At 36.3% G+C, this 19,932-nt stretch overlaps 1 protein-coding gene across 2 annotated transcripts in view; it reads left to right on the top strand.

Moving 5' to 3' along the window:
• The window catches only part of CSTF3 (cleavage stimulation factor subunit 3), a 70,089-nt gene that overhangs the window by 39,692 nt on the left and 10,465 nt on the right, over window positions 1–19,932 (top strand). For both annotated transcript variants that reach the window (XM_078058233.1, XM_078058234.1), the window contains exons 4-13: window positions 9,872–9,904; window positions 10,298–10,395; window positions 11,700–11,766; window positions 11,851–11,885; window positions 11,972–12,098; window positions 13,459–13,536; window positions 14,304–14,466; window positions 17,007–17,116; window positions 17,483–17,599; window positions 17,858–17,932. In XM_078058233.1, coding sequence (XP_077914359.1) covers window positions 9,872–9,904; window positions 10,298–10,395; window positions 11,700–11,766; window positions 11,851–11,885; window positions 11,972–12,098; window positions 13,459–13,536; window positions 14,304–14,466; window positions 17,007–17,116; window positions 17,483–17,599; window positions 17,858–17,932 — 903 coding nt within the window. The remainder of the gene's footprint in view (window positions 1–9,871; window positions 9,905–10,297; window positions 10,396–11,699; window positions 11,767–11,850; window positions 11,886–11,971; window positions 12,099–13,458; window positions 13,537–14,303; window positions 14,467–17,006; window positions 17,117–17,482; window positions 17,600–17,857; window positions 17,933–19,932) is intronic.

Below are 19,932 nucleotides of genomic sequence, written 5' to 3' on the forward strand. Positions count from 1 at the left end.
TAATAGTGCTAGAGTGGCAAAACCAGTTGAGCCCATTGATGATTGGTGACTTTTGATACTTAAGACCAAATTACTTTTCTCAAAAAGGAAGATATTCTGCTCTATTTTCCTTATCAAAATTTGAAGGATATCCTAGAAAAATAACGTTTGGCATAATGTTGACAAAATGTTTTTACTGGGAGCAAAGAATTTAGACATTAAGTAAAACAGGCTGTGTCTCTAGATGTTAAGTAATGGTTGTTGACAGATGTCCTGTAAATTGGGGCAGAATCAAATTTAGATGAAAGTTTTACCTTTGATGGTTTTGGTTGAAATCAATTTTGCCTGATTTACCTATCAATTATTTAACTTTTTTATTTAGCTTTGTAGGCCTGGCTGAGAATTTCAGAGCATTTAAAAATGAATCTAAAATGGAGATGTTTATAACAAGAGAAAAATACCAGTGAATTACTCAGAAGAATTTACTGCCCCAAATCAACTATGATTTTCTCTTTTAAAAAACCCATCTCTCTTTACTGCAATAAAATTTGTTATAGGAAATGTGTTATGGAAATACGTAACTGAGACAAATCTCAATTCTCCCGGTGATAATAGTTTTGGTAGCAGTTTTATGTGCATTTCTCCTTAGTTTATGTCTCTTGCACTCTAGATTGGGGAGGGTGAGGGGGATAAGTAGATGGGTAAACATACCAAATGTGTAGATATTTTTATTTAGTATTATAAATCTACATCATTGCGTTTGAAGTTTTATGTATATATGTATACCCTGTTCCATTGTTTAGACAAAGCATAATTTACTTAGTCATTCTGCCTTTGGTCGTTTAAGTTTCCAAATTTCTGTATTAGAAGCAATCTTTCAGTGAACATCCTCATACATATTCCTTGCCAAAGAGCAATATAGAGTGTAGTCGTTAAGAACTCAGTTGTGCAATCATGGGCAAGTTTCTAAACTTCCTATGCCTCAGTTTTCTCATCTTTAAGTAATAAAAATAGTACTTTATTTACTTGAGTGGTGTTCTAGGATTAAATGAGTTAATACATATATATATACTCTTATTAGAGTAGTGCTTAACATTAAGTATTTAATAAATGCTGCTAGTATTAACAGTATTTTGTATTGATTTCAACTTCTAGGAAGTTGAATTGTTTCCAACTTTTAAATTTAAATTTGTAATAGATAAGCTGTAACTTTTATTACCAGACCCACTGATCTTTTTTACTCCCACATTCCTTTTGACCTGTGTCATATCCTGCCGTTCACCAGTTCTCCTTCTCACAGTGTTCTTTAACTACTTAGATGTGAGTTTGTCCTTTTTCTCTCATCTCATATACTCGTTAGGGTTCTGTTCTTTTTCTCTGCCTGGTAATGCATGTTTTTTTGAAATTAGTCTTTGTGTATATTCTCTGCTTTAGGGAATATACCTAATGTCTTAGGCATTATATAGTCTGGTATATATATAAATTCTTTTAAAACAAATGACTAGAATACAGATTCCTTATCCCCAGTCTAATTTGAAAACAAATACCTTATCTCCTAACTTTAAACTGTTTCTAGTCACATACCATTGTATGGCCATCTCATATAAATCTAATAAAAAGTAAACTTTACAACAACTACCGTAACATTTTAAATTTTTGTTCTCATGAAAAAATATGTCTGTTGCTCTTCCCTCTATATTACTGGTTTTCTCTTCCTGTTTCCCCTCCCCCAAGTTCAGGGTACTGTTATCCCACTTAAGGATGACAGCAGCATCCTCTTAGCTATTATTCTGTCAGCTAGTGCCTACTTGCTTCATCCCATAGTACCAAGGCCACCTCAGTCTTCCTCACCTGCACCTCCCGCCCTACTACTGATGAGCCATAGTTTCTGTACATTCGTTATTGGTGACATCCAATTTTTTGTGCATCAGATTTAAACTCTGCTTAGCTTTTTAGGCCCTTTGTAGTGGACCTCTACCACAATTAGCCAACCTGCTTTCCTAATACATGTTCTCATGTGGATGTCTTCACTGTTCCACAGAAAATTCCAGAAACTCATGTCATTGATTTACACAAACCTTTTTTTCTCATTAATGGTCTGGATTCCACCTGCTCAGTGAAACTTTCCTTGGTAACTGCAATTTGCATAGAATTCATTTTCCTCCGAATTTTATAGGACGTGGAACATACACAAAATAATTTAAAGTTAGTCCTGTGTTCTTTCCAATAATTACTTTATGTGTCCAAGTAGATTACAAGTTCTTTAACAGAGTTCAGTTTCATATTCTTATATCCACTTGGTAAATCCTATGCACACACTGGGTACTTTTTTTTTTTTTAAGGTTTTATTTATTTACTTGAGAGAGAAAGCGAGAGAGTGCATGAGCAGGTGAGGGGGAGAGGGAGAGGAAGAAGCAGGCTCCCTGCTGAGCAGATCCCAGGATTCCGGTATCATGACCTGAGCTGAAGGCAGATGCTTAACCGACTGAGCCACCCAGGTGCCCCAAGGATACTGTTCAGAAAAGTGGAAGGTCAATTAATACTAATTTGGTTAGTATGAAGTATTGAAATGAATGTAAACTTAATCTAGAACTGAAGATAATCATATTTTTGCTTAGCATATATATATTTTTAAGATTTTATTCATTTATTTGACAGCACAAGCAGCAGAGCTGCAGGCAGAAGGAGAGGGAGAAGCAGGCTCCCCTCTGAGCAGAGAGCCCCATGCGGGGCTCAATCCCCTGGGATCATGACCTCAGCCGAAGACAGACGCTTAACCGACTGAGCCACCCAGCTGCCCCTGCTTTTAGCACATTTTAATTTCAATCCTAATGAGACTGTAACAGTGGTCTATACTTTCCACTCATATTTAACAATATATTATTTCTGTGACACATTTTAAGTGCTTGGAGAACTGGAATTTATGGGACATAAACAGGTTTATCTAAATCTGTATATGTATATGTAGGCATACATTTGTAACTACATTTACAAGAAAGGTTTATTTACATAGAAATTTACATAGAAAAGTTATGTTATAGAAATAATACCATATAATGTAGGAAAAAATAGGAAGTACAGATGAACAAAAATTTTAAAACTACCTAGTTTCTTTATTTACCTGACTCCCTCACTGAAATAGAACTCCACGAGTTATAAAACTTAGTTTAACCCACCCCTATCTCCAGTGCTAGAAAAGAGCCTACCACATAGGCACGCAATTATTTGTTAAATAAAAATGAATTTATTTGCAGACAGTCCTTCGCTGATATTGGGACTGGGTGGTGGAAAGGAGAATGTTCTGCAGCTACTCCAGCAACTTGAAAACTGTTGGTCTGTCTTAAAGTGTCATTCTTCAGTATCTCCCAAATTCCTTAAAAACTACTTAAATTCTGTAATCTTCCAAGACTTTCTCTCAAGATAGAAGATTGGAGAGCATTGGGAAAGAATAAAGGAATGGAAGATAGGATTTATAATTAGGATAACATTTGCTTTCAGCTTTCAAGTTTGGGGCAAAACTTTTTGGATAATTAAGCAGGATGAGGCAACTTCGGTAGCTCAAACTCAATTTAAATTGTCTTAAGTTCCACAAAAGTGCATGTGCTTTAACTTTGGAAAAGATGTAGGGAACGAATTAGGAATGCAGGTTTACAACTAATTTGTTTATTCATCACATTTACTATAAGCAACCGCCATGTCAGTTCACTTGAGATGCCCCTGCTGGGTAGCCGCGTAGTATCTTCACACACAGACACTGGGGCGCCCGGCTGGCTTAGGCGCTGGAGCGTGCGACCCCTGATCTCAGGGTTGTAAGTGGGAGCCCCACGTTGGGTGTGGAGATTACTTAAAAAAGTCAAATCTTCAAAAACAAAACCATAAGCACTGACTTCTTAATTGGTTACTATATAAAAATCTAAACAAAGTGTATAGAGATCTACTTTTTCTCTTAGATTGTTTTGCTTGTTCATAGTTACCCTGTCATTTGGGTTTATTTGTCAAGTATGTTTTTGAACCATTTAAAATTAATTTTACGATTATTAATGATTATTTTAATTGACAATTTTGCAAATAGTGTTTTTGTTAGAATTCTGATGTTATGGGATCTGTTTTCTTTTCCCAAGGTTTAAGAAAAATAATTGAATTTGAAGAAATAGGCCAAAATGCTGTTGACACATACAGGTTTATTTGATAGGAAAAATGTTAGTTTTATAGGCATTTACACCAAACTTATAAAATGTTCAGTGAAATATGAAAAATGTTCCAACATCAAAACTAATTTAATTTTGAACAGCTAAATATTGGGGCTCCTTTAGATTTCCATATAAAAATGTTCCAGGTAAGGGCATAGTTAATCTAAACTGTTAAAAATGGATGTTACCACCATTAGTCAAAGGTTTATTAAAACTTTTTTTCTCTTCTGACCCAGTTTATATTTTACAAAATTAAATAATCTGCTGTAAGTCATCATAACTTCCAATAATTACCCAGAGGAAATTTTAGTTCCAGAAGTTGAACGTTTCAACGTTCAATGAGTGCTTGGGAAATAACTGTGGAAATTAAGAAATGACTGGAAATAGGAAATGTTCAAAAGTGTTAGGGATGGGGGCACCTGAGTGGCTCAGTTGGTTGGGCGACTACCTTTGGTTCAGGTCATGATTCTGGAGTCCCAGGATCAAGTCCCGCATCAGGCTCCCTGGTCAGCAGGGAGTCTGCTTCTCCCTCTGACCCTCCCCCGTCTCGTGTGCGCTCTCTCTCTCTCTCTCTCTCATGCTCTCTCTCTCAAATAAATAAAATCTTTAAAAAAAAAAGTGTTAAGGATAGATCTATGTTTATTCAGTGTTATACTTGTTTTACCCTGCCCCAAATAACCAGTAACCCAAATAACCCCAACTTCAATTAAATTTAAAGTTTAATGAATCTTGATAGTATTCCACGTATCTCCCCCCTTTATAAAATAAAAATAATTCCTAGGAAGTTGACACTTAGAAAATTTTTATTCCTGGGACACCTGGGTGGCTCAGTTGGTTAAGCGTCTGCCTTCAGCTTGGGTCATGATCCCAGAGTCCTGGGATTGAGTCTCACATCGGGCTCCTTGCTCAGCAGGGAGCCTGCTTCACCTTCTGCCTGCCACTTCCCCTGCTTGTGCTTTCTCTCTCTCTGTCTCTCTGACAAAATCTTAAAAAAAAAAAAAGAAAGAAAATTTTTATTCCTTTCCCTCCACAGCAACTTTTCATGTCTTGGTAAAATTCAAATGATTTATCAAAAAAGTAATATTGTAATTGTATGACAAATTCTTAAGATAGAAGAATCAGTATTAAAAATTATCCTTAATTTTTTCTTATAATGATGTTTTAAATTATAAAAATAATATAACCACATTAGAAATTTTGAAAAAACAATCATTCCATCACACTAACACAAGTTATTCATATTTTGGTATAAATCCATCTGCTTTAAAAAATCTTTGCATTAGGATAACTTGGGATTCCTGTTAAAAAAACGTATAAGTCCACACTTCCTTTTTTTTTTTTTTTTTTCATTTGAGAGATCAAGAGCACATGCAGGGGGAGGGTTAGAGGGAGAGGGAGAAGCAGATTCCCCACTGGACAGGGAGCCCAGGGAGGGGCTGGATCCCAGGACCCCAGGATCATGATCTGAGTAGAAGGCAGACACTTAACCGACTGAGCCACCCAGGCGCCCGCAGAAGTTCACACTACTCGGGTGATTGCACATTAAAGTTTGAGAGCTGGAGACGAAAGATAATTTTTTTAAAGAGCCCCTTTTATTTTCATTTCAAAATTACATAACGTACTTTTATTATTTATTTTTAAGTAAACTCTACACCCCCAATGTGGGGCTCAAACTCATGACCCCAAGATCAAGAGTTGCATGCTCTACCAACTGAGCCAGCCAGGTGCCCCCATAACATTACTTTTAATAGATTAAGTTATGAGCAAAGTTCTAGTAAGCTTTGTAAAATTTATGTGTATGTATATAATGGGCTTATTAAATGGAGGCATTTTCCATTGGTTAATGACAGATCCAGGAATCTCTGATGTCTAAGTTCAAGTTAAATTATTTTAATTTATTTTTTTCTTTTTTCTTTTTTTTCATTATTTAAAAAATTTAAACCAAGCTTTTGTTATCAGGTAGATTCCTGTACAAGCCTATATAACTGCTAAATATTAAGAATATTTAACTTCTAGTAAGATGTTTTCATATAAGTACTAGTCAATAACACCTAGGATAATAATGTTTTAAAGAAGAAAAATGGACTAGTAGGGTGACCAAAAGCAGGATGTTCACATGTTCTTGTGCTGGTTATTCACCAATGTGGAATTTTTCACCAAAATGGAATTTGAATATGATCTGCAGCATAACTTTTGCTTTTCTCCCAAATGGGGCCAATTATAACAACATTGCTTTTTTTGGTTATTTGGTTTATATAGCTCTGTTTAGAGACTATGTAATGAAAAGTTTATACTCCTTTAGTTCATAATTTTGTTAATTGGTATGATTTATACATCCGGAATGTCTAAATGCTTTATTTTCTTTTCAATCCTTGGAAACTGTTTATAGTAAATGTTCTTATCATTCCTGTTTTATAAGTGGGAACACTGATGCTGAGAGAAATTCAGTATATGATACAAGGTGATCAAATTCTTTTCATTTTTATCACACTGCTTTACCAAAGCAGGTTGATATTTTAAAATTTGAATGTTTAAAAAGTAATGAGATGATAGCTGCAATGTTAATGCTATCAGTATAGCCTCTAGAGAGGGGCTGTTGAATATTTATTGGTTGAATTAATGAATAACCATCAGTGACCAGGTATTCAAGACCAGAGAATTCTGTAGTTTTTCTACATACATGTATTGAATGTAATACCAATTGAAGCAATAAATAATGAATCCAAGATAGAGGACCAATTCATGTAGGAAAAAACCCGGATTTTTTGGTTTATGTTTCTTACACAAAAATAGATTTTTTTAACTTAAATGCATAAATGAAATCATATATGTACAGTCTCTTTTTTCTTGTCTCTATTCTTCTACCCTTAGAACTCTGCCTGCTATAACTGTATTATCAACTTTGTGTGTATACCATATTTTCTCCATGCTCATAAAATCATCTACAAACATAGATATGTACAAATAAGATTTATTTTTGATTGTTTTATAAAAATGAATTATACACATTTTAATCTTTTTTTCATTCAATAAAATCATATGAAACTCTCCCAACTTACCCTTTATATATAGCTTTAATTCATTTTATATGGATATATAATATTCCATAATGTGGATGTACCATAATTTATTAAACCATTTCCTTGTTGGTGGACATTTACTTTGTTAACTGTTTTTGCTGCTACAAAGTTAGCAGTAAATAACTTTGTACAACACCTTTCTATCCTGATGCTTTTGTTTCTGTGGGGTAGATCTGAGAGCAGAATTGCTAGGTCAAAAGGTAATATTTTTTTATTTGAATAGATTTTGCCAATGGCTTTCCATAAAGGTCATAACAATTCATATTTCCTTGAGCAGTGTATGAACTCCCTTTCCTCATGCCACTTCAGTAGTTGTTAATACCTTTTTTAAGCTTTTACCATACTGACTGGTATAAAATGATATCTATTATTTTGTTTTTCCCATTTTGGAAGTTCGTATGTATTGCCACATTAGTTTTAACCATTTGCATTCTCTCTTCTGGGAATTGCCTATTCATATTCTTAGCCAGTTTTCTCTATGAGTGTTGGTTTTCCTGGCCAATTGTGAGAACTGTATATAATTTGTACTCTGCATTTGGGAAGCTGGTGACTTGAACTTACTTCACTCCCACTTTCAACTCAAGCTATTTACCTCTACTGACCAAGCAGGGGAATGCAAGAAACCTCAGGTTTTATGGCAGCCTCAAAGAAGAGGGCTGGTGGAGAACTTAAGGCAAAAAGTAAGAAACTGACCCATAAAAATACTTGGAACGCCTCAACTGCCTTTCTACCCCTAGAGGAATGTTGACATCAGCGTGGCTCCAGGAAACGAAAAAGGATCAGAACCAGTAGGCTGAATCCTCCCTACTCTTGAGCAAAGATTTCTTTCTGGTTCTATGTCCAAGGACTATGACCAGCCTATTTGCTGTCTACACCTGCTACATAGGTTTGATGGTAGAGAAAGGGTCAACTACCTAGGTCTGCCAACACTGAGCTTCAGTGAATAGACAGAAAAAACAGCTGCACCTCTAAGGATCCAGCAACAAGAAAGGACTGCTAACTAAAACTGTCAGGACAGACCCCTAACAAAATAGAGGAGAGAGACAATAACTTTAACAAAATAATATGAACCACAGCAATATCGAAAGTACAGAATTTTTGAAAAACAAGACAAACCCATTATTTTTGAACTAACTATAGCAGTAAGTCAAATGAAAGAGAATGGTAACATGGAGACCTAAATTTTTGGCCTGGAAAATCTAGTGGAAGAAAGTTTTAAACCTGGACCAAAATTCAAAGACAGGGTAAAAATAATAGATTTTGAGGATAGAGTAAGGAGATCTAATGTGCATAATCGGAGTTCTAAAAGGAAAAAAAGAACAGATGGAAGAGAGGCAGTAATTTTTTTAAAAATTCTTGAGCTGAAAGGTCCCTGTACCTGTAACTTCAAAGGGCATGCTGAATTTGTGCTAATGGAATAATAAATGGCAATTACTCTGTGCTCACTTTGCCAGGCAGTGTTCTAGTGGCTTCACATTAACTCACTAAGTCCTTATTAACAGCCTTAGAAAATAGGGACTATCCCCCCCATTTTTCAGATAAGGAAAAAAGAGGTTAAGTGGATAGTCCATGTAAACCCAAGAGGTCTGACTCCAGAGCCTGACTGAGCTGCCTCAAAGTGCAAAACTTACATATAGCCTCTTAAAATGTATGAACTCTGAAGATCAAGAGGAAATCTTACAAGTTCCAGAGAGAAAGAGCAAGTTATCAGCAAAAGAAAAAAAAGTCTGTCATCAAAATTCTCATCTGCATCACCTTAAGCCAGAAAATAGAAAATTTATATATACTGCTGAGAGAAAAGGACCACAAGCCAAGATTTCACGAACCAAATTAATCACCTACCATCTGATGAAGATACTCAGAGAAAGGGATACGTAATAACATTTAACCTTGGTCTTCGCACATGTTATTCCTCCTGCTTGGAATAACTCCTCCCTTTCTTTACCAGCCTAACACCTCATCCTTAACATCTTCACTTTTTCCAGGAAATTTTTTGCAAGTCCCCAAGTCTGAGTTTTATGGTCCCCCTAAGTGTATCCATAGCACCCTATATTTCCCCCATTTGGCACAACTTTTCCCCATAAAATTTCAAGTCCTCTGAGGACACAGGCAGACACTATGCATGTTTTGTTCGCTGTGGTAGCCACAATTGCTGCCACAGTGCCTAGAATATAGTAGGTTGACTGGGTGACTAAAATGTAATTGTAGTCAAAGTTAGCAAATCTTTTTGCTACCATACTCAGATTGTTCTAGTAGTAGCTATTCTGGGAAAACAAAGCTTTAAGTAAAGTTTGTCTTCAGTAGATACATAAAGCTTTATTCAAGTATGCCTTCTATATATTTCTGTATCTACCTTGTGACTATAATTTTACAAAATTTGAAATTTATAAAATTTCAACATAAATGTATGAAAAGCTGTATGTGTAGAATCAGTTCACATAAGGCACATTTATAATGCATAATTATCCAGGTCATGCTCAAAATTCTGTTTGTTATGTGTAAAGCAGAATTAGTTGGAAAGTGTAGGGATGAATTTGCAAGATTAGTCAAAAAAGTCTGGCATGGTGTTTTAATACTCTAAAAACAATAATGTTAATTCTGTATTTTTCTGTTTCTCTTCAGATAAAAGCTAAAAATTATGACAAGGTTGAAAAGGTGAGTCCTCATAAACATATTTTGAATTTTATGCTGAAGTTTAACTTAGGACTTAAACATAGGCAAATATAGTAAAATGGTAACAATTGTTGAATCTAGGTAGTGATTATATAGGAGTTCACTGTACTTATTCAGTTTTTTTTGTATGCTTGAAAATGTTCATAATAAAAATTTTGGAAAAGAAAGTATTTATACTCCACTGACCAAAATCATCAGAATGATTTTGATTATCTAACCTGAAAATAGGAGGGATTTGTTAAATTTGCCATTTATCTGTAAGAAGATAAATTCATGAAAAGAGCTGACTTTGTTTTTTTTAATATTTCATTTTGCCCATGTACATGTGGAATTTATTTAACTGTGGGTTCTGATAATATTTTCTTGTACTTATAGCTATTTCAGAGATGCCTTATGAAGGTTTTGCACATTGATTTATGGAAGTGTTATCTTTCGTATGTTCGAGAAACCAAGGGTAAACTGCCAAGTTACAAGTAAGTTAAAACAAGATCTTAAGAATACAAGTCATCTCCAGGCACACAGTCAATCCCACATAAACTCACACCTTCTCTTAACTCTGGGGAGAAGAGACTTAGGAATTTGGAAATTCAGGGTTACCTGAGAAGTCAGTAAAACTCACAACAAGGGCTTCAAAGAAAGTCTTATTCTGGAGAATTGAATCACCCAAGCCCTTCTGTGTTGAAACATTACATTTGCAACACCAGATCACTTTGTTGGTAGGCTTGTTGTCAAACTTCATAAAAAGCATCTATTACTTGTCCTAGCACTACTCTTGGCAGCTTACAGTGCAGCGGGCTGCCTACGTATTCGAAGGCGTCTTTGACAGTTCTCTCGGAGTGTAACTCCCTGCTACGGCTTACACCCACCTATCCATCCTCACAGAAACTCAATAATGGACCTTCTCAAATAGCTATTCTTGTGTATAACAAACAAGCTATTTCTATAACTAGAATTCTATCTTTATTTCCTTTTCCTCATTTCTTTTATTATCTTATATTGAAGAGGAAGTTCTTTCTTCCTAAATTTTACTTCAGAGCTAATACATCTTCAGACATAACTTATCTCCTTAATCAGAGAACCAAATATTTCCACATTTGAATCTGCTACATGTAAGATTAGGCAATTTAAAGGATATAAGGATAAGTGAAACATGGGCTTTATCTTTGATGAACGCACAAACAGTAGGTAAAAGAAAATATATAAATTAATGACATTGACAAACTAAACACAAAAGAACTATTTTCTCTATGTACTTGCAAAGATGTCTTCACATTTTTGCTTATTCAAAGGTTCAAATGCTGTTTTGATCATATGATGAGAAGTTATAATTATTGTTTTTTTTTAAAAGGTTTTATTTTTAAGTGCTCTCTACATCCAACGTGGGTCTTAAACTCACAATCCCAAGATCAAGGGTCACATGCTCCACCAACTGAGCCAGCCAGGCACCCCATATGTTTTAGCTGTAGATATATTTTTATAACAAATACTTGTTTTTAAAAAAACATGTCTTTCAGGGTGCCTGACTGGTTCAGTCGGCAGAGCATATGACTCTTGATCTCAGGGTTATAAGTTTGAGATCCGCGATGGATATAGAGATTACTTTAAAATAAAATCTTTAAGAGGGTGGCTGGCTGGCTCAGTGGGTAGAGCATGTGACTTTTGATCTTGGGGTTGTGAATTCATGCCCCACGTTGAGTGTAGAGATTGCTTAAAAATAAAATCTTAAAAAAATAATAAAATCTTAAAAATAAGCAAACATGTCTCATATTTATTTCAGAGAAAAAATGGCTCAAGCATATGACTTTGCACTAGATAAAATTGGAATGGAAATTATGTCTTATCAGGTAGAGTTAAGTTTTTTCCATATATACACTTAATAAATTTGAAAATATAAAGAAAAGATACTGACATTTTATTTTATTTCTTAGATTTGGGTGGATTACATCAATTTCTTAAAAGGCGTGTAAGTACTTTTATAGTTTTTTTTCCCATGTGAACAGTTGCTTTAGCTATAATATAATTGATGGCATTTTTTTAATCCAACGCCAGGGAAGCTGTTGGATCTTATGCAGAAAATCAGAGAATAACAGCTGTCCGAAGAGTTTATCAACGAGGTTGTGTTAATCCAATGATCAACATTGAACAACTCTGGAGAGACTATAACAAGTATGAAGAGGTAAATTAGGCTAGAGTAGTTCATTATTATAACTAAGCCATTTTTAATTTTGTTTGTTTTTAATTTTTATGTACTTGGACTTATGGATTCTAACCTCTGTAGTAGCTGCTAGATTCTAGCCTGCTACACAGGTCTGTTTTTATTTTGATTGTAATCAGAGAACTACTCCTAATGTTTTTGTAAGGTTTTGAGAGTCTCCTAATATTACTGAGTTATTTTTTAGAGAATACCCTGGGAGAAATTAAAATTCTTACAAAACCACTTATATTCAGTGCTAAACCATATACATACACATTGTCATTCATCTCTTATGAAATGGGACCTTAATTAGCATTGTTTCCAGTAGTATGATCAGTTGCATTACAAGTCTTTCATGTAGTTACGGTGCTGTGATTTATTGGCTTGCAGTGGGGCTGCAGTCCAAGATCTTTGTCTCACTGGCATATTTTTTAACCAGCTGAGCTAATCAGCTCATATATGTAAACATACAGCCACAGCAGCTGTATCGTTAAAAGAAAGTTTCTCATATATCCATTGTGATGGGGAAGAACTATGTAGGGTGTTGAAACCGTTCTCTCGGGATCCCTGGGTGGCTCAGCCCATTGGGCGTCTGCCTTCAGCTTAGGTCATGATCGCAGGGTCCTGGGACTGAGCCCCATATTGGGGTCCCTGCTCAGCGGGCAGTCTACTTCTCCCTCTCCCTCTGCTTCTCGCCCTCACACATGCTCTCTCTCTCTCAAATAAATAAAATGTTAAAAAAAAAAAAAAAAAGTACGGAGACCTAGTTAGAAAAGGGCTTTTAAAGCAAAGTGCTGGTGGGGCTCCTGGGTGGCTCAGTCATTAAGCATCTGCCTTCGGCTCAGGTCGTGATTCCAGGGTCCTGGGATTGAGCCCCGCATCAGGCTCCCTGCTCCACGGGAAGCCTGCTTCTCCCTCTCCCACTCCTCCTGCTTGTGTTCCCTCTCTCACTGTCTCTCTCTCACTGTCAAATAAATAAATAAATAAAATCTTAAAAAAATAAAATAAATAAAGTGCTTGCTATTCACGCTGATGAATCTGTATAGCATTTTTTTATTAATAGAATTTTATATGAAATAATAGAACCTTTCCAAATCATTCCTTATCTTTAGAAATTCCTGACATGGAGACTTACTACCAGCTCCTAACAGATATGAGCAGATCCTCCTTGATCCTTGAAGCATGTAATGTGATTGACCTTTATTAACAAAATCTTTTAAAATATAGAATTGAAAATGACTTAGTAAATGCACAAATTAACTGTATTATGCTAATATTAAAACATACTATTAAAACATACTTAATTTTAAAATAATATACATTTCTCTTTGTTTTTTCCTAGGGTATCAATATTCATTTAGCTAAAAAAATGATTGAAGATCGGAGTCGAGATTACATGAATGCTAGGCGTGTAGCAAAGGTATGGAATTCCAGCAGGTCACTTCTTTTGATGAGTATGTTGTTTATACAAGAGCTTTCCCTGTTGGGTGTTCCTCTTGACATTTTCAGTTATTGGCAATCTTAACCAATGACAATTAATTTCATCATCTGAGCAGATATATTTGAAATGAAATGCCTCTTTACACACGTTGAAGGACAAATATAGAGTAAACCACGTTTGGAAGAAATTTTTTGAAATACTTGAGAAGGACATGGAGACAAGTTTCTACCTACGATTGATGAATTAGTTCTTATGCTTTCCTCATATCTGCTCATACATGCTTGAATACCGTACTACTTTGTGGTCTCATAGCTCTCAGGGCCAGATTTTTGTCTTATGTGCATACCTTTCCATTCGTTGACACTGTTAGAAGTAGGGAAGATAGCCTAGTAATACAAACTATTGAAATTTTAAAAGACAGTTTCTCCAAAGATGGCAGTAATGATGCCACCAGATCATCAGTCATGTTGATCTGTCAGCTCCTCTGTCCTGGAGAGTGACCTCCTAGATCACTTACAGAGAGGGCCCAGGGGTGTTCTGTTCACTCAGGCCTGGGAACCTGTTTTTGGGTAAGTCATCCTCTGTTATCTTTCTCCCTGCTCTTCAATAGTTTTTAGATTATATTAACAAAGTGGTATTTGGGGAAAATAGGCATTTTGAACAAAGTATTCCAAACTGATCAACTCCGTTCCATATATCTGAGTTGTTTCTAGGCTCACCACGAATTCTAAATGCTTGTTATCTAGGAATATGAGACAGTAATGAAAGGTTTGGACCGCAATGCTCCCTCAGTGCCTCCTCAGAATACTCCCCAAGAAGCCCAGCAGGTGGATATGTGGAAGAAATACATACAGTGGGAAAAGAGCAACCCTCTTCGTACAGAAGATCAGACGCTTATCACAAAAAGAGGTAATAAGATTAACCCTCCTGGGACTCCAGTTACATATATGTTCAGTCACTTGATATTATCCCATAGGCTATTTTTTACCTCCAGTCTTTTTTTTCTCTTACGTTCTTCAGATTCAGTAAGTTCTATAGCTCTATCTCCATCCATGTTCACTGACCTTTGTTTAACATATCCAATCTGCTGTTAAACCCATCCAGTGAATTCCAGATATTATACTTTTTAGTTCTATAAATTTCCATTCTAGAAATTTTGGGGAGCGCATAGGTGGCTCAGTAGGTTAAGTGTCCAACTTGATCTCAGCTCAGGTCTTGATCTCAGGGTCATGAGTTCAAACCCCGCATTGGGCTCCACACTGGGCGTGGTGCCTATTTTAAAAAAGGGGGGGGGCCTGGATGGCTCAGTTGGTTAAGCGTCCAGGTCTTGATCTCAGGGTCATGAGTTCAAGCCCCATGTTGGGCTCCACACCCAACATGGAGTCTACTTAAAAAAATATATTGTATTTTTTTATAGTTTCTTTTTTATAGTTTCCATTTCTCTGTTGAGATTCTGTGTTTATTACCATCTTTTTCTTTATATCCTTGAACATATTTATAAGAGTAGTTCCAAAGTCCTCGTATGCTGATTTCCAACATGTGGGCCATCATGGAATTGGTTCCTTTTTCTCTTGACTGTGGGTCACATCTTCCTGTTTTGTCAAGAGTCTAGACATTTAAGGGGCGCCTGGGTGGCTCAGTTGGTTAAGCGACTGCCTTCGGCTCAGGACATGATCCTGGAGTCCCGGGATCGAGTCCCACATCAGGCTCCCTGCTCAGCAGGGAGTCTGCTTCTCCCTCTGACCCTCCTCCCTCCCATGCTCTCTGTCTCTCATTGTCTCTCTCGCAAATAAATAAAATCTTAAAAAAAAAAAAAAAAATTTAAAAAAAGAGTCTAGACATTTAAAATTTTTCTTTTGGGGGCGCCTGGGTGGCTCAGTCGTTAAGCATCTGCCTTCGGCTCAGGCCATGATCCCAGGGTCCTGGGATCGAGCCCCGCATCAGGCTCCCTGCTCTGCGGGAAGCCTGCTTTCCCTCTCTCACTCCCCCTGCTTATGTTCCCTCTCTCACTGTGTCTCTCTCTGTCAAATAAATAAATAAATAAAAGAAAAAAAAATAATAAAATTTTTCTTTTGGACATTATACAGATGTACAAATGCTACATTGTAAAGACTGGGTTCTCTCATCTTCTTCTGAAAAATGTTGAATTTTATTTTAGCCGGGGGTTAAATTACTGACAGATCACCTGGACCTTGTTAGGATGGATCTGTTTTAGTTTTGCCTTTAATTTCACGGTAAATCTCTTTGTCCTGGGACAAAGTCTTTACTCCTTAAACAGAATGGGAAGTTCAAGGTGTTTGCCCAGACCCTCTAACTTGATGGGACTCAAATTCTAAACTTGGTCTCCATTACAATGGGCAACTGCTGAGAAACCTATTCAGCTCTTTCAGCCTTCCAGCTTTGCTTTCCACTTGAGCTCTTTGTATTCTTCCCTGTGTAAGTATATTTTAGAGGCCAGCTAAAGATTTGAGGGCATTTATGCTCAGATATTCAGGCGCCATCCTCTATGGCTCTCTCTTTGGGGGGGGATTTTCCCCCTTAATTTTCTACCTATTTTCATAGCTCAGAATGCCATGTTACTTTCCTCAAGCCAGTAAGACTTCAGTATTTGACTTGAGATCTAGCTATCCCAGAACTGTACACAAAGGGATGTGTCCCTGAGGGGAAAAGTCATATTAAATATGGATCTTACCCTGTGTGGTTCTGATTTTTTAAGGGCTCAATGTTCTTTGGTTTCTGTCTTGGCCATTGGTTTCTTTTGATCAATCTCCCATGCCTTTAGGTTTTTGTGGTTTTTTTGGTTTATGATTTTTATTTTCAGGAGAGTTAGTCTTATAGGAACAACTCTGCTACTGTCAGAACTAGAATTTGGAACTTGAAACAATTCCTCAGTCTTGTCACTCTTATCTGTAAGCTTTTGCAGATAGTTTTCTTTGCCTACACCATGTTCCCTCTTCCTTCCTGAGCTCCACTTACTCTCTCATCTGACCAGATTCTATTACTTCTTCAGGTTTTGCTTTAGATATCAGTTCCTTAGGGAAGCCTTTCTTGAGTCCCTAAACTATGCTAAGTTCTGCTGCTGCAAGTTCAAGAGTACACTGTACTTTCCTCATCATAATAGTTATTACTTTTTATAATTGCCTTTGTAATATCTTCCCAACACAGGGCAGACTCCTTAAGTATAGGAAGTCTTAGTCACTCATACAGTCAGGATCTCTCACATTCCCTAGCATATAGTTTGTGCTAAATAAATACTAATTTGATAAAGGATGGATGGATGGATGGGGCTTGGGTGGATAATGGTGCCAGAAATCACTACAGCTTTTATTTCTAGTTACCATTCATTATTGATGGCCCTGTTTTAGCCTACTAAGTTTGTTGTGATGCTTGTACTGATAGTTTCATAAATAATATTTATTTTAATTGAATGTTGTGAATGTCTTCCCTAGTTATGTTTGCTTATGAACAGTGCCTGCTTGTACTGGGCCATCACCCTGATATTTGGTATGAAGCCGCCCAGTATCTTGAGCAGTCAAGTAAACTGCTTGCGGAAAAGGGGGTAAGTATTCCTCTCCCCACCTTTGGCCTTTTCATGGTTTTAATAGAGCAATAATTTGATAAAAATAATAATACTGAATTTTGGTAATGAAGTATGGGTGTTGAAAATGTTAACCTTATGTCAATATAAAGCTTAGTGACACTGTTATATGTGGCTACCTTAGTCAGAATTAAAATATAGGGGCTGTTTTTTAATCTATTAAAATGATGAACCATTTAGCATACTTGTATGATTCTTCTGTATGTTAAGTCTTTGGAATTTTTTTAGAATCCAGAAATGCATATGTGTCCATATGTATATATGTCTATTTCATTCTCTTTCAGCTGTATGAAAATTATTAAAGAGTGAACTTTTTTTTTCTCCTAGGATATGAATAATGCCAAATTATTTAGTGATGAAGCTGCTAATATATATGAAAGAGCCATAAGCACTTTATTAAAGAAGAATATGCTTCTTTATTTTGCATATGCAGATTATGAAGAGGTCAGTAACAATATTTAGAACTTTCTTATAATTGGATTTTTTTACTGCAGGACTAAATTTTTTTCTGGCTGCTTCTTTGCCAGGCATACTGCTTTTAGTAGAGATGATACAAAATGAACAGTTATTAGTCCTCAGCTCATTATATATTTATGCTCAAAGCAGGTGCCATTGTGGGGTGCAGCCTCTGGATTCCTCAGAGCTCAAATCCTGCTTGTTTATGAATGTATATTTATATCCACTTCTTCTCTACCACCTTAGAGTCGCATGAAATATGAGAAAGTTCACAGTATATATAACAGACTTCTGGCAATTGAAGATATTGACCCCACCTTGGTGAGTAACATTACGTTTCCTTACCATCTTTGCAGTCAGCTTTAACAAAAATTTTTAATTTACATATATTAAAATTCACTGGTTGTTTTGGTATAGTTCTGTGAATCTTGACCAATAACATTGAGTCATGGGACCACCATCACAATTAAGATACAAAACACTTTTTTTTTTTTTTTTTTTTAATTTTATCTTGTTTATTTATTTGACAGAGAGACAGCGAGAGAGGGAACACAAGCAGAGGGAATGGGAGAGGGAGAAGCAGGCTTCCTGCCAAGCAGGGAGCCCGATGCAGGGCTCGATCCCAGGACCCTGGGATCATGACCTGAGCCGAAGGCAGGCGCTTAACGACTGAGCCACCCAGGCGCCCCAAGATACAAAACACTTTAATCACCTCACAGAAATTCCCTCATGTGACCCCTTCGTAGTCAATTACTGATCTGTTCTCTTCTTTCTTTTCTTACTATTTTATTTATTTTAAGTAGACTGCACACCCAGTGTGAGGCTTGAACTCATAACCCTGAGATCAAGCGTTGCATGCTCTACCAACTGAGCCAGCCAGGCGCCCCCTCACTTTTTTTTTTTAAATGCAACAGTATGGGGGCACCGGGGTGGCTCAGATGGTTAAGTGTCTGCCTTCAGCTCAAGTCATGATCTCAGTGTCCTGGGATCGAGCCCCGCCTCAGGCTCTGCGCTCAGCGGAGAGCCTGCTTCTCCCTCTCCCTCTGCCTGCCGCTCTGCCTACTTGTGCTCTCTCTGTCTCTCTGTCAAATAAATACATAAAATCTTAAAAAAATAAAAATAAATAAATAAATTAATAAATGCAGCAGTATGAAGCAGTGGTGCTTTCTTTTAACATCTTCCTCGTGATCATGGATTAAAGCCATTTATGCCACATAATTGTTGCCTCATAAATAGTTCTTTTTAAATAAATGGAAACAAGAGAAGCCAATATTCTGGGAAGGAATTGGATGGGCACTTGCTTTATCCTGAATTCTGCTCCATAATAGTGGTTTCCAAGCCCTGAGTTTCAAAGCCCTTAGTCTCTACTAAAATGCAATGAAGCTCTCTCATCCAGAGGGGAAGGGGACAGGCGAGTGTCTGCAACTCTAGAGCCTCTGCTTCAAGTCAAATCTATACTGCTTTTTTGTTGGTTTGTGTTGGGATTCCACTGTTCTGATTGCTTGCATTTCTTCATCATTTTAAAATTCATTTAGCAAACTTCTCTGTGCACCATGCTAGATTCCAGAAGTATAATGACAAATTAGAGAAAATCCCTTTCCTCAAGGAACTCATAGTTCATTCATCCATTCATCCATCCATCTGTCAAAACTGGGTAACATAGTTTGACGTCATCAAAACTGGGCAAATCAGGACTCTACTCTTAGTCCAGAAACATTTGTTTATTGAACTAATATTACATGCTTATCATGTATTGCACACTCTGTGATGCTGAGGATAAAATGGCTCATTAATAGCTTATCAGTAAAAGATACATTATATGGTCTTTGGAAAAACAGAGTTAGTGGGCTTTTAAAGCAATAAACCAAGAAAATGTAAAGTTAAACATATATTATTAAATATGCTTGTATTAGATTAAATCTTGAGTTTCTAGGTGTTGGCATTTATTAATGGAATGTTTTCTAGTAGTTTTACTTTTATTCCCTCCTTAAAACTTAACTGTATATTCTGGAATTAGATAGTAGTGATGATTGTACATCCTCATGCATATACTAAAAACCATTAAATTGTACACTTTAAAGGGTGAATTTTGTGGTATGTGAATTATGTATCAATTTTTAAAAATTTATTTGCATTAAAAAAATTAATTTGCATGCATCTTTACTACCAGAAAAAATTTGCTTGTGGACTTAAATAGAGCACTATCTATAAGCTTACTTTCTGGTATCTTGGGTATTCAAGATTGTTTTCTTATACAGGAAACATACTAGTGTAGGAATAAGGTGAGACTGTTTCGGATGCTACAGGAATCACATTCTACC

The sequence above is a fragment of the Halichoerus grypus genome, chromosome 11, assembly GCF_964656455.1.
Source record: "Halichoerus grypus chromosome 11, mHalGry1.hap1.1, whole genome shotgun sequence".
Taxonomy (NCBI): domain Eukaryota; kingdom Metazoa; phylum Chordata; class Mammalia; order Carnivora; family Phocidae; genus Halichoerus; species Halichoerus grypus.